At 46.4% G+C, this 15,297-nt stretch overlaps 1 protein-coding gene across 2 annotated transcripts in view; it reads left to right on the top strand.

Moving 5' to 3' along the window:
• The window catches only part of UTP15 (UTP15 small subunit processome component), a 360,659-nt gene that overhangs the window by 278,229 nt on the left and 67,133 nt on the right, over positions 1-15,297 (top strand). For both annotated transcript variants that reach the window (XM_085632333.1, XM_085632332.1), the window contains exon 12: positions 14,043-14,176. In XM_085632333.1, the coding sequence (XP_085488459.1) occupies positions 14,043-14,176 (134 nt within the window). The remainder of the gene's footprint in view (positions 1-14,042; positions 14,177-15,297) is intronic.

Here is a 15,297-nt window from a genome sequence, read left to right as displayed (position 1 = left end):
CTTTGTCCCCGAAGCTGCAGTCTTTGCTGAAACAGGAGTAAACCCATTGAAATCAACAGGGCATCTGATACCAAATCAGCATCCTGCACCCAGCCGCCCCTGCGCCTCTGCGGGTGTACCTTGGGTGCTAAATCAGATCCCCCGTTGCCCTGAGCTAAACCCCAGGAGCTTTGCTCCCACAACCTTGTGGCCTGCTCGTGAGCAGCCACCAACTGGAGGTCCCCTATCCCCCATTGGATAACATTGGGCCACAGCACTCTGCACCCGGCCTCCCTAGTGCTGCTGAGGGTCCTTTGAGCGTGCATCCTTGACCCTGGGAGAACCCTGGTTCTAACACCAGAATACCAACTCTCACAACAAAGTACTTACCTGTTAACCGATAACTTCGTTTCTTTCCATAGGAATACATTGACTGTTTTTCCTTGAAAAATGTTCTACGTGTGGAGTTGGTTTTGTAATAAACTTTAAAAAAAACTGCAAAGAAGTAAAAATTGCTTACTTACCTTTTCTCCTGGAAATGTCCCAGTGTGATATCTAGGTGTATCACCCTGAGTAGAAAAAAGTAATCCAGAAAGTAATCTGCAAAGTAATTCAAAGTAATCGAACAGGAATTTTCACTGTATTGAAAAGATTTACAAACCTGTAACAAAGTCATTTTCATTCAGCTTGCTTGTATTGTTCAACCTGCCTTGAAAATGATCAAATACACTAACCTCTGCCAGGCTTGCTTGATTCTAGGAAATAAACACAACTAAATAATATTTTTATACAAATCAAATCGGGCTGAGTTCAGTTTTTGAGTGTGTGACGTAATTTGCTAATTGAGTTTGTACAACAAATGCTTAACACTACTCTCTGATAAAGCCTTACACTACCACAAATAGAGAGTAAGGTGCTATCTACTTTTACCTCTGCCTATCTTTGGGGTTCCACTGGATTCTGTGCACACTATACCGCACTTTGGTATAGTATATACAGAGCCAGCTTTCTACAGCTTTGCATTACCATCGCTATCGACACCTCGCCAGACTACTCATGGTGCAGCAACAGGGACCTCTTCGGGAATCAAGACGTCGAAGAGGAACCACAGCCGGAGACCTCGGCCGAGCAGGCTCTGATCTTGGTTCCAGAGCCCAGCTCCAGCTTGGAGTTTGAGACTGTGGAACACCAGGCCCTCCAGGTCCAGCTGAAAACATCAACTCTCAGTAAGACATCCCTATCTCCTCCACCTGCCCGACACTGACCACGAACTGCCCTCGAGGAGGTCAGGCATTGAGCCCTAAAGCCCAGCGTCAGTCTTCTGGTCCACCACATCCTGAGTGACCTAGTCAGCTCTGACAACACCTGTCGGATCTGACGTCGTGCCAGCTTCCGGCTCTGAAATGGCCACAAAAGTCCTGGTGCCAGCATCAAAGGCTCCCTCAAGGCTGTCTTCAAATCTGAAGTCTACCTCTGAGCCAACCAGCCCTAAACCAGCTTTAGCGCCTGGAGCCTTAGCTTCCGCCCTCCACATCATCCAAGTACCAAGAACAGCCCATCCTGCAATACCCTCAGGAGAAGCTCAATGCCCGGCAGAAACAAATCCTTATCTAATCAAACACTGGATGTATCTTCACTTAGCATCCACCAAATCCTCAAGCCCCATTCCACCTAAAAGGAAATTGGCTTTTGAAGATGTTCTTTGCTCGGAGCCTTGAACCACTTGCCAAGACCAAGAGGCACTAGGACCGTGGCACTTGCATATACCATCTAGACCTCGTCCACCCCGCTGCTGCCTCCTCCTCCTTCATTATCTACCCCTCCCCCATCCCAGCTGCACGTCAGTCACAATGAGCCCCTCTGCCTGAATCGCCAGAGGGTTCATCACACTCTTCCATTGGGGGGGTTAGTCCTTATTAGCCACTAGATCTCTATGATGCTCCATATGATCCTGAAGCACATGATGATCAGTGGGATGACTATGATGTCGCCCCACCTGGGGACACTGATCCAGACCTTTACCTTGCCAAATCATCTCTGCTAGATGACACTACGTCATACCATGAAGTTCTGCATTGTCTGTTGTCTTCCACAAGGTGGCATTGCAGAAGGTCTACGGGATCAGGACTTTCCTGTGTGGATGCTGTCCTCCACCCAGTACTCTTTACAATGCCTAAAACCGCTCCAGAGCTATTTAAGGAGCCTGTTAAAGCCAGTGCAATCCCCGCTAGGGTTGATAAGGAATACAATTCTACTCCCCATACATTAAGGGTCAACTCGCTCCTGACTCCCTCATGGTCTATAAAGCCTATAAACCGGCTAATGCCCAGGGCACAGGGAACACACCCCCAACAGAGAAGGAGAGCAAGAAGATAGATGCGGCAGGCAAGTGAGTCCTTCTGCGACCCATTGATGCATCACCTACTCTGTCGGCCTGCTCTCCAGGTATGATCAGGCACACTGAGACGAGACGGAAGAGTTCCTCCAATGCCTCATACACCAGTACAAAAAAACAGGGTCACAGTTTCATTTCTGATGAGAAACTGATTTCCTGCACCACCATTCAGTGTGCCCTTGACCCCGCAAACACTGCAGTGCGCGGTATAAATTCTAGTGTCCTCATTCACCACCATGCTTGGCTCAGTGTCTGTGGCTTCAAGCCAGAGATGCAGAGCATCTGCTCAACTTGCCCTTTAATGGAGAGCACCTCTTTGGCCTGCAGGTTGACCAGCTGCTCGAAAAATCAAAAAGCACATGCATACTGCAAAGGCTCTGGGAGCTCTTCATACGCCTTCTCCCCAGGTTTTTCTTGGAGGTCCCAGTGCAGAGGGAGGCCAAGACCACCTCTCTCAAAGCTACCTCCTCCTATCAGAAGTCGCAGCACCAGCAGACCCCTTCATGAGACTGCTCAACATGAGGTTATAAGGGAATAACTTTACTTCGTATAACTTACAGAGACGGTACTCCATTTTGTAGCATCAGGAGTCGAGGTCCCTCCCATGGGCGGCACTTCTTTCAGTCGACCTCGAGAAGGCATTTGACATTGTGAGTTGGGCCTATTTCTTCGAAGTTATGAGGAAACTGGTATTTGGACCGGGATGGTTGAAATGGGTTCAGGTGTTGTACGTGGAAGACTATCTCCCCACAATATGTGATAGGGTGAGGCACTCCTCAGGGTTGCCCCTTACTCCCACTGCTGTTCGCGATGGTGATTGAGCCCCTGGCGAAGCTCTTCCTCCTGGGAGGGACGGGCTGAGATTGACAGTGGGCGGACAAACACACATTATCTCACTATATGCGGACGACCTAGTGATGTATTTAAATGATGGGAGGGGTGGAGCTGAGGTGGCTGTTGGGCTTCTGAAGGTTTTTGGGACGCTGTCAGGTCTGTGGATCAAACGCAGAACGCACCTGTTCCCAGTGGCGGGACCGCTACCAAGACCACAGGGCCTCCCCGCGGAACTTAACTGGGTCCCAGAGACATTTAAATACCTGGGAATCCGAATCTATCATTCCCTGGTGGACTTGAAGGAGGGCAACCTTGACAGGACAATGCGGGCACTTCGGTCTAGCGTAACCTTCTGGGGCACCTTGTGCCTTCCCATAATGGCTAGAGTATCATTGACCAAGATGGTCATGTTGCCCTGACTATTATACTTTTTTGCTAATTTGCCAGTACTCATGCCTGCGGCCTGGTTTTGTCCACTTAACGCATTGGTGCGGGATCTTATTTGGGGGGGATAGAAGACGGAGGGTATCATTACAAACTCTGCGACGACCTATGGGTGAGGTGGGTCTGGGGGAACCGTACTTTGAGCTCTTATCAACAAGCTGCGCAAATACAATGGGTGGCCCAATGATTGGAGGGGGTAAACCCAGAGGGAACCTTTCTTAAGGAGCCAGGGCAGCATCCTCGTCTGCTGCTAGCGAAGCTCCTTCGCCAAGCTACCAAGGTCCCTTATGATACGCCCCTACAGACCACCGCCCTGCAGGGCTGGAAACAATGCATGTCCTGATTGCCGGACAACCCCGCGTTACTCCCCAGTGCTACCGCTGGTTGGCTATGGCCCCCCCTGGATGATCTTAACGACAGCTGGCGGCCTGGACTAAGGCTGGGATCGAGAATGTGGGGGACCGTTACTTAGACGGGAGCCTCCTCCCTTTTGCTGAATTGGTGGAGGGCTGTTGATTCCCGCTGGGGCAGTTACTTATGTATGAAGTGCTGGTTCAGGCGTTATGGGAAACTGTGGGGAGGTGACCGGGAAGAGCCAGGGACTCATGCGGTAATACAGTCTCTGGTCACCCTGGGAACGGCAGACCATCCGATCAAATGGTTTTATAGGTCGCTGTTGGATACCTCCTTGACCCCACTCTCACACCTAAGGGACAGATGGGAAAGGCTGCTAGATAGAAGCTTCACAGACCCAGAGTGGAGTAGGGTATTGGAGTCTCCCAAAAAGATCTCTAGAAATACTCGACTCAAGTACATTCAATTCTGTACACCTGTACTATCTGACCCCGCATCGACTTTGCGCTGCATTCGGGGGAGGAGTTTGGGGGGGGGCTACAGGGCTTCCCAAGGTGCGGGCAGCTGGACGCTGACTTCCTGCACATGACCTGGAGTTCTGAGAGGCTGCAGATCTTTTGCCATTCAGTACTTTCTAAAATGAGTGCTGCGTTGGGACGGGTCTTGGAACTAACAGCAGTAACATGCCTATTCAGACTGTGTCCCCGCCCTCCTAAACGGAAAGTAGGCAACAGATTCATGGACTTAGCCTTGGGGTTGCCACGGAGACGTATAGCAGTGACATGGAAAAAGTCAATGGGGCCACAGACTAACATCTGGATACAGGAGGTGACTAAATCGGCTAGGGCTAAAGGCAGGGAACTGCTTAGAGAGGCAGGGAACTGCTTAGAGAGGAACCGAAGGGTCTGCGAAAGCACCCAATTGCAGATCTTTGGAAGGACACCTTGCACATCTGGGCGCACCCAAGTCACGCTAACAGTTCAGACGAAGACGGGGAAACATCCATACACTGATAGTTGTCGTCCCCCCCTCCCCCCCCCCCTCCCCCCTTTGACAGTGCAACACCACAGCAATGTACGATTAAACTCGGTGTGATTTGCAACGGGCGCACACACCCTTCGGGTCCCTACTATTGTGCCCAACCTGAGCTATCGTTGGTCTCAATCCTTTTTATTCCTTTTTTTCTTGTATCCTCTTTTTTTTTCCTTTCTATAATTTCCTTTAATGGTTGTATTGTTCGTTCTCAGTATGTTGAGAGCTTAATATAGGAGCCATAAATGGCAAAATAACACCCCCTACCCGGTCATGTCATCTTAGGAATGGGATAGTGCATCACTCTTCTTGAATGCACGAATACGAAGGCATAAGCGCAGACATGACTGCTATCCCCATCAACACTAGTGGAATTAGCTGCACTGCACTGAAGGGGAGCATTTGTGCACAATTAATGCTAGATGATCCTTAACGTAAAAAATGTAAGACTTTCCAACTGTGTGCTGTATATTAAGTGATAAATTGATGTGATAACTAATGAAAATAAATGCTAAAGTTGTTTACTGCTTTAACAAAATGCTAATAAATATATTTAAAAAAATAAATAAGGGAATAACTTTTGGGTTAGAGGCAAAGGCAGTGTGATAAAAGGAGCCTACTAAGCAGTGACTCACTTTCCCTTCTCTCTGATCACACTACACCTGTCGGGGAAAGGCTCACGGGGTTTCTCGCACAGTTACATGAGATCACCTCAGATTAATGGGTCTTTTCCGTCATAGGGCAGAGTTACTGCCTAGAGCTCACTGCAACTCCACCAAATATCCCTCTGCACAAACACGTCCTCTCCTCAGAACATCAGCGCCTCTTCCAAGACGAAGTAGAGGCACTCATTCGAAAGGGAGTCATAGAGCCCATGCCGCCACACCAACCAAGAGTATACTCCCTTAATTCATTATCCTAAAGAAAGATGAGTCGCTACAGCCCATACTCTACCTCATGCCCCTCAGCGCATACATCCTCTTGGAACACTTCGACATGGTCACGCTCCAGGACGTCACCCCTTGACTACATGACCTCACTCGACTTGAAGGACGCCTACTTTCACATTCCAATTGTAGGAAGCTGGCTTTCTATATAGTGCACCAAAATGAGGTGCACTGTGCAGAGAGTCCAGGTAGTGTACAGGGCGTGCTCTAGCAATTCCAAGGTGCTCCATTTGTGGTTGTAAGGTTGAGCAGCCTTAGGCTTATCAGAAGGGAGTTTTAGTCATTTTTTGCACACATCGAGTCAAAAAATGAGACACACACTCAATAATGAAATCCTGCTCCAGTTAAGAAAAATAGCATAGATTTTAATATTTATTTAGACACCAAGATCTGCGAGATTAGTTAAGCAGTTTTCGAGTTGGCGATTGTCTGACACTTCGAAAATGCAACTGTAAGTTTTGAGGCATGAGCCTTGAATGCGGTAACGTTATCCTATGGCAGAAACATATACAGCATTGGGGTTCTTGCAATCGAGTTACAGGGTAGTTCTTTTGGACTTAAGGTAATTAAAGGCCAAGGTCTCTAGAACCACCATCAGTTTTGATTTAAATGCCCTGGTGTGTCCAGGTGCAGAGGTGCTGATCGTAAGGGTAGTCTCAAACGCTACCTCTGAAGTCTATGGAGAAACCTGTACGAAGAAAAATGCTGCAAGGAAGGTCTTGGGTACAAGTGCTTTGGAACCTAAAGGGTGGGCTCTGTTCTTGAGGGTGTCTTGGGAAAGGGTGCCTCGTCAGTAGGCTCGGATGCTGGCTGTGAGTTTTGGGTACAGGGGTGTTTTTTTTTCTCCTGCAGGTCGCCTGTTTTGGAGAAATGGCAGGGCAATTCTCGATGGAGGTATCGGGGATGCTGACGTCCCTCGTTGGTAGGTCTGTTTTGTCTGTGTTGGGAGTCTGGGCTGGTAATTGAACTTGTCTTTGCTGCTACAAGGGGTCCTGTTCCCGGCTATTGGTGCAAGGCAACTCCTGCTGGCCCTGACGTCTTCAAACTTGGTGGGGAGACGGATCTGAACTCCCTGAGCACTGTAATCTCATCTTGGGCGGCTGTGCCATTAGTGGACCTGTTGGTCAGCAGAACGGGGAACCGGACGTTGTGGTCGGGACCTGCAGGGAAGTGGCTCCTCCACTTCAAGGGTGATGCGGATGGGTTAGGAAAGTGCTGGCAGCCCTCCGAGGCTTTTGGAGGATGCACAACTGCAGGACGAGTTGGGTCTTTGCAATTGGTGAGACAGAAGCAAACAGGCAGGCAGGGTTTGGTTCCAAGTCCACAACTAGTCCACAGTTCTTGCTTTCTTCAGCTCTTCTTTGCCTTTCTTCTTCTTTGGTCAGGTGAATCTGAGTTCCTGTTGTCGGGGGCCACCTAAATACTGAATATAGGGGCATTAAGGAGAGTGAAGGGTTGTAGCCAATGGGCTACTTACCCTTGGGGTCACTACACCCCCCTGTATGACCACTTACAGTGGGAAGTGGGCATAACCCTGTCCCAAAGTTCCTAATGTCACCAAGAACACAATGAAGCACATCAGGTAGCCCACCTTAGGGTTATGACTAGCTAAGAAGTTCAACACGCCTACTTGCATAGCTGATTTCCCGCTTCCTTGGTGTCAAATGAGCCTCAGGTGGCATCTCCCAGGTCTGGGGGATGCCAGGGTCGCAAAACAAAGGGGGAAGGGGCTTAGAGGAGGTCTGAACACCTTCCTCTGGAGCAGGCATTGTTTCTGGCCTCAGAACGTGCGCTGTCACATGGCAAGTGGCAGGCTAGACAAGACCAGCCAGCACAGTAGATAGTGTTAGGATTTTGAGGGAGCGCATCTAAGGTGCCCTCTGGGTGTATCCCATAATAAATCATGTTCTGGCAACAGCACAGAATAATTGAGGCAAGGAGTTTGATGCCATACACCATAGGTTTCAGAAAGCCGTCATGTGGCTTGGGAACTCGTAGTGACCAGTGCCTAATACATATACTGAAGATGGCTTCCCTGTTCACTTGTACCATCTAGTAATTAAAGTAGACAGCTCAGGGGCATATCTGCTCATGCAGATATTACCCCACATGTAATATAATGCATCCTGCCTTAGGGCTACAAGGCCTGCTGTAGGGGTGGCTTACGTATATTACATGCAGTGACTTTGACATGGCACACAGGGAGTGTGCCAAGTCATGTTTTCTCTCATGGCTTGCACCATGTTATGCAGTCTGCAATGGCAGGCTGCATGGAACTTGTATGGAGGTCCCTTAAAGTGGCATAATACATGGTGCAGCTCTTAGAGACCCTCTTTGGTACCCATGCCTTAGGTAACAGGGGGTACCACTTACTAGGGACTTCAAGGGGTGCCAAAGTGTGTGCTAATTGTGTGAAAAGTAGATCATTTTACCTTGTTTCAGGGAAAGAGCACTGGCGCATGGACCAGTGCACATCAGTAGAAAAACATCACTACCAGTGGCAAAAAGTGGGGTGACCATGACAAATAGGGGCACTTTACTACACCAATCCAGCCTGCATTTCGCCAGTATCTCCGGTTCGTTTGAAGTGATTAGCATTTTTTGTTCAAAATGCTACTCTTCGGGGTTGCCACGGCCCCCCAGGGTGTCTGCAAAGTGCCTTGCCAGCTGCTCTTCTCAGGAGGACTGGCATTCTCGTGTTCCCTTGCTTGGAGGATTGGCTGATCAAGAGTGTAAAGAACAACAGTGCCTGGCCTATACCTACTCCACATTAGACCTATTATTCAACCTAGGGTTTACTTCGAACAAGGTGAAGTCAGGCGATCAGCCCCTTCAGTTTAAGCCCTTCTTTGGGGCAGTCTTCAGCTCAGCCACGGGAAAAGATTACCCCTGCCAAGCATGGGTCCTTGTTTCCAGGTGTATTTGCCTCTTTTTCAGCCAGATCGCCAAATAACTGTAAAGATTGTCATGTACCTCCTCTGCTTGATGGCCTCCTATATTGCCATAGTTCCCTGCACCAGGTTACACATATCCTCGTTGCATGAGTGCCTAGCTAAACAGTGGTCACAAGCAAAGGATGTTTAGGAGGATCTAGTGTTGATTTGGACAAGCACCCATCGCTCTTCTCAGTGGTGGAACAGCAACAACCTGTTGCAAGGCCGGCACTTTCTTGACCCTGTACCACAAGTAACAATCACAACAGATGCTGGTGGAAGGGGCTCTTTTATCGGACTTAACCATTCAGAGCATGTGGACACCCCACTAACTGGTCTTCCGCATCAACTACCTAGAGCTACTGGCCCTCCAGTTAGCACTCAAAGCTTTCTGTTGCCACGTTCGGTTGTCCTCATACTCACAGACAATATGACCGCCATATATTCCCTCCAGAAACAGGGCAACACACACACACCATAGTTGTCGGCTTTTGCTCAGAGCATTTTTGGCGTGGGCAGTTCACTACAAAGACAACCTACTGGCGGAGTACTTGCCGGAAGCGAACGACTTTGGAGACCTGCTCAGCAGGCTGCAGCAACATGTTCACGAGTAAAATGACACTAACAAGTTGTGCTTCCCTATTTTCATATTTGAAGGTTTCCAGATGTAGGCCTCTTTGCCTCTGCAGAAGACGGTCAAGGATATTTACCTACGCTTTTCCACCTCTTCCCACGGCAAATATCCTTCACTCTAATCCTAGTGGCTCTCATGTGGGTCAGACAACCCTGGTTCACCACTCTTCTTGACCCGTCCCTAGTGCCCTACGAGAGGCTGCTCAAATGGCCAGAACTTCTGACTCCGAGTCAGACACCCAAACTCCAGGCAGCTCAACCTCACGTTTTGGCTCCTGAAGTCTTGAAATTTGGTTAGCTCAATCTCCCTTCTGAGTGTATGCCCAGCCTCAAGGAGGCCTGTAGACCCACCACATAGGCCTGCTGCTGTCAGGTCTCGCCTATACATTTATCGGACTGCACTTATCTGCAGTTGCTGCATATCTTCAGAATAGGGAACACGCTGTACTAATCAGGATTCTTGTCATTATGGCATTCATGGAAGGACTTAAATGGGTCATCCCACCCAGGATACTTCTGTTCCCCATATGAAACCTCAGCATTGTTCTCGCACTACTCATGGGCCCTTCCTTTGAACAACTCTGTTTGTGCCCTCTACAATTACTCTCCTAGAAAGTTAGTAGCCATAACCTCACTCAGGTACGTAAGTGAGCTTCGAGTTCTTACCCTATATAGGAACCTTTATTTCAAGTCCACAATGAGAAGGTTGTCCTTAGGGCAAATTCAAAATTTCTACCTCAGGTGTGTCTTCTTTCCACCTGAACCAAACCACTGAACTCCTGGTGTTCTTCCCACATATTGAGCACAAAATGCTGTTCACACTCTAGACTTTAAAAGAGCCCTCATGTACTACATAGACAGAACAAAGCCGTTTCGCAAACCTCAGCAGCTGTTTGTCTCATTCGCGTAACCCTGCAAGGGACATTCTCTCTCCAAAGCGGGCATAGCCCAGTGGTTGGTCAAATGCATTCAAACCTTTTACGCTAACCCAAGAGACAAATGCCTGCCCCAAATAGGCCCCACTCCACCCTCTACAAAAGGGGCATCTACGACTTTTCTAGCTAACATCCCTATAGCTAGCATATGTAAAGCTGTTACCTTTCCACCCCACAGACTTTTACCAAGCATTACTTTGGACGTGTTCGTTCATTAACAAGCTAATGTTTGCCAGGCTGTCCTGCATACACTTTCCCAGGCCTCTGCAACATCCTCTGGCTAGTAACCACTGAAAGGACAACTGCGTTAGTCAATGCAGAGCTACAGCTATACATGCTACAACCTGAAAATGTTACCCTGTAAGCACCTATTTGTGGCATGTGGTGCAGTAGCTTTATTTGTGCCCACCATTCCTCCTCTGAAACATTAGGTTGTTGCATATGCTGCTTCTTCCTAACTTTTTACATGAACACCCTTTACTGTTTGTTTCGCCACTTCATCCTCGCCTGTCGTGGGGTAAAAACAATCTTACAATGGAGCCGATGCCCAAGTGCATTACCAGAAATAGGAAAGTCACTATACCTTGTGACTTGAAGACTTCTTCAAAGAAAAACAAGTTGCACATTCCGAGCCACTAGATGACAGGAGTATGCAGAGCATGTGACTCTACAGCACTACACGCCCCAAACAGATTCATACGGGGTAAGTAACATTTCCCTTCATTCTCCAAACTGGCAAGCCAAATTCCTAGTCTTCACTAAATACTTCACAAAGCTGCAAATGTTCATGTCTCACTACATTAAGGCTCAGGTTGCACTCTAAAGCTTCCAGTGCCACACTTATGCTACCTTTGAATTCACCACCCCTGCCCTACTAAATTAACACATTGTGTATATGTATATATATATATATATATATATATATATATATATATATATATATATATATATATATATATTGATCGCCATTCTGTACGGCCACATGGAAATATATAATCCTGCATTGGCATGCGATTCCAGCAGCAGTAAGTAGTTTGGCCTGTTGTGCTGATCATATGTATTTGTTTGAAAAATGTATGGTGCAGTCCACCTTCAAATTAATGATGGTAAAACTGAGGTAAAGATGGTCTCATTCCTGGATAACAAGGGATCTTTCTTAACTTTCACCTCCTTCAGAGGCATGCTGCCACCCACCGTTCCAAAAGACTAAGTTAATAGTGTTCACTATTGGCTGCTGCATGTTCCTAATTGTACAGGTCTGCCGGTCCTGAGAACCTTTACAATACAGCTAAATGTTCTAGGATGGATTCTGCCTGTATTTCGATGCTGCTTTAACCTACTATCAATAGAAATTGAACCGCTGGTAGGTAATAATAATAATCCACATTTGTAAAGCGCGAACAATCACCTGTAAGGGTCTCTAGGCGCTGGGGGCTGTGGGGAAGATTAAGCAAGCTATTGCCCAGAGTCACATGGTGCTGGGTTAATCCGGTGCCGGGGATCGAACCGTTATCCCCAGATTCCGGAGTCAGTCGCTCTGGCCACGGTGCCACACCTCTGCATTGAAAACAATGCAGCATAGTTTGATAGGAAGTCAGGGGGAATCCCAGAGCCACATGGGTCGAATTTCTAACCTTCTGTTGCAAGTTTAGTGCCCCAACATTGAATTACAAAGCCACATTGGAGCACTGCCCTGACACGAGGCCACTGTGCAGTCTTGCGCATCCAGTGCTTTCACCCTGCTACCAGTCCTTTTGGATGAGTTCAGGGATGGATCCAGTGGTACTTCAAACAATCTTTTGTTTATGGATAACGCACTCAAACGTCGCACTAAGAAACGGCTACATGTAACTTAAATATGTATCTTAAAATCCTTAGTCTAGGGCATAAACTATGAACTGTAAGCACATAAAGTGTAAAAATAAAATGAGGCATGTAATGTTCAACAAATTCTAAGATGCACTTTTCTAGCATTTTTGCGAGTTTCGGACTTCGTAACACCCTAAAGTTATTCTTACGCTCAATGCTAAATCTTAGCTAAAGCATTACACAGCAAAACTGCCTTTCGAGTTTCTGAGGCTGGAACGTGCATCATTCCTTTGAATAGCTGGCTTCAACTCTTCTTTCTCACAGTTTTGCCAAGGAAACAAAATATGTGCTCTCGTTGAAGGACACCTGCAAGGATTTTGAAATCAACTCTTCGACTGAGTAGATGGCTCAGCAGTTGGCGTGCCCTCTTGCAATAGTTTTAGCGCAAAGACCTCTCCTAATCAATGGTCAAATTCTGAGATTTATATGTTGTTTGACCACTCATATTTGTTTTTCTCATTTTCAAAATAAAGCGTGGTTTGGCGACACTAAGACCTCCGCAAGACTAAACTAATATGGCGCAAAATACCTCCCCTCTACCCACATTTGATATTAAGCATCCATCTTTGTAAATAAGAAGCTTATGCTGTATGGGGGATATGGTAATGGCTGCACCCATTAACAAAAACAAAAAACAGGTCTGCTTAAGCGTGGGCATTTTTGTGTGGTCTCTTAGAAAGTCACACTTTCTATTAAAGATAAGGAAAAGCTAACAGTAGGCAAGGAATGACAACAGACTAAATGAGAACTGTCACGGTGGTCATAACAAGTTTACCTACCCTCTTTACTGCTGTCTTTAATTCTGTCCTGCAATATAGTTCGACCAGTATTTAACATCAGTCTAGAGGACACACCTCTTCATTGTTCTTGAACATTAAAGCTTTCCACAACCAGAAGTTAAACAACCACATATTGAAGATGTGCACGAAATACCCAAACCCATCTACCCCTCATTAAAATAATGCTCCACAGAGATTCCTGAACTGTTCCTGCCTGCTCTCTTTATACTCGCATTAGAAACCACTACTGCCTGCAAGTGTCTCCTGAGTTATGTATGTAAACACTCCCAATAATGCTGTATCTTCATAATATACGCTTTAAAGCTTATATTATTTGTTCACATGTGTAATGTGGTTCAGAAGTGCATAGTAGCTCCCCGGATGTGTCATAGAATTAAAGTTACGAATCCAGTTACAAATAACTGAGGGTTATGGAGAATGTGTAGGTAATTTCTTTTGTGTGTTACATAGAAAAACAGGGTGTAGAATATTTAACACAAGGCCCACAGTATAAATATTAATTTGCAAAAACAAGGACTGAGACTTCTTGCTGTGTGTTAAAAGATGCTTTATCTCTGGTGCATTGTAATGGGCAGTTCTTCACTTCACTTTATTTTAAGCAGTTGTATTTTATTCCCTTTTTTATATAGTTGTGCTTCCATTCTAATCATTTAGAGATTTAAAGTATGTGAATTTGATCTTTGAAATTGTTAACCTGCTTGTTGCCCTCGTACATTTTTCAGGTAAATCTTTTTAGCATATACAAAAATACGGAAACAATACCGACTATTAAGTGGCACATGTTCATATTAACTATACACCTGTAGGGTGGGAAGCAGGTAGTGAGGTTAAGTTGCATTATTGCTTTCTATGTTATAATATTTGATGTATTTTTGGTCATTTCACAGCCCAATGTACGAGTGAGAACGCCGGAAGTGACTGTGGCAGTAATGCAGGAATTAAACCGCAGGGGTACACTCAAAAATGCCCTTGCAGGAAGGGATGAAAAACAGCTCAGTTTATTACTTGGTTTCTTACTAAGGTAAGAGTTTATTCACTGAGCATGCAAAAAAGTATTATGATTTGGGTAGTCAGACTAATTAAATATAAGCCTCTGGATCTTGCATTTCCTATTGCTTCTTCCCAGATGCTTGCAGATAATTTGCACCCCTTTATCTTTACAACTCCCTGTCCAGTTACTGTTCTGCTTCTTTCTTGAAGTAAGCAGTCCAGAACTAAGTATTTTTGCAGTGTGAATCGTTTCTGGATTTGCATACTGTCCATTATTCCGCCATCTAGTAGCTGTATCCACAACGAGAACTTTTTCTTTTACCCCTTTTTATCTAATTGGGCTTCCACGAGAGGTCTGCAGTACTAGTCTCCTTTGATATTGAACGTAAACCTGCAAAGCACCTGCTCTTGGTTGCCTTTTTCAGAATCTTTTTTTTCTGTCCTTGGGTTCAAGGCAAGGTTCGGAGCCCCAGGTTAAGGATTGTTTAAGAGGAGGTGGTGCTGAGACCTGGATCGAAGCAAGCAAATCTACGACGAAACAGCAGACGGTAAAAAAATAGATGACGAGTCCTAAAAACACAGGAGAGAGGTTTTTAGGTCTCGACCTTGCTATCGCGTAAGCGATCGCAAAGCGAGACTATAGAAAGCGGGTTTGAAAAGTGCTCCCAAAAAGCGGATTGCATGGCTAGCACGCGCACAATCACGTGCATCGTGCCGCCATGCAATCCGCCTTTTGGGAGCACTTCAAAGGGTCCGCTCCCCCGCCCCAAAGCGCGCGCGCGCCACGCTCCGCCCGCGTCACAAATTTGCTTTCACTTTCCCGGCGGACGCGAGCGTCCGGACCACTTTAGCAGCCGGGCTTGTTTATTATTATTATCTTTATGCTGCTTTCTTTCTATAAGTGATTAAAGTAAATGAAAATAATATGTTTTACGTGTAGGTAATCCCTGTCTTTATACTTCAGTCGTTTTACTCTCCATCAACAATTCTTATTGAAGTAAGCACTTTTGATATATATCACAGTACTTCTTGCTCCCCCTTTCAGCCGAACGCACCCACTTTGCTAACGAACAACAGTAGATGGACGAGACCACGAGTAATATTTTTCATTTTCACAGATCGCTCGCACATTTGTGATCATTCAGAAGACTG

Source organism: Triturus cristatus, chromosome 2_1 (genome assembly GCF_964204655.1).
Source record: "Triturus cristatus chromosome 2_1, aTriCri1.1, whole genome shotgun sequence".
In the NCBI taxonomy this organism is placed as follows: domain Eukaryota; kingdom Metazoa; phylum Chordata; class Amphibia; order Caudata; family Salamandridae; genus Triturus; species Triturus cristatus.
The sequence above is the reverse complement of the archived record's forward strand: the minus strand, read 5'-3'. Positions and strand labels throughout refer to the sequence as shown.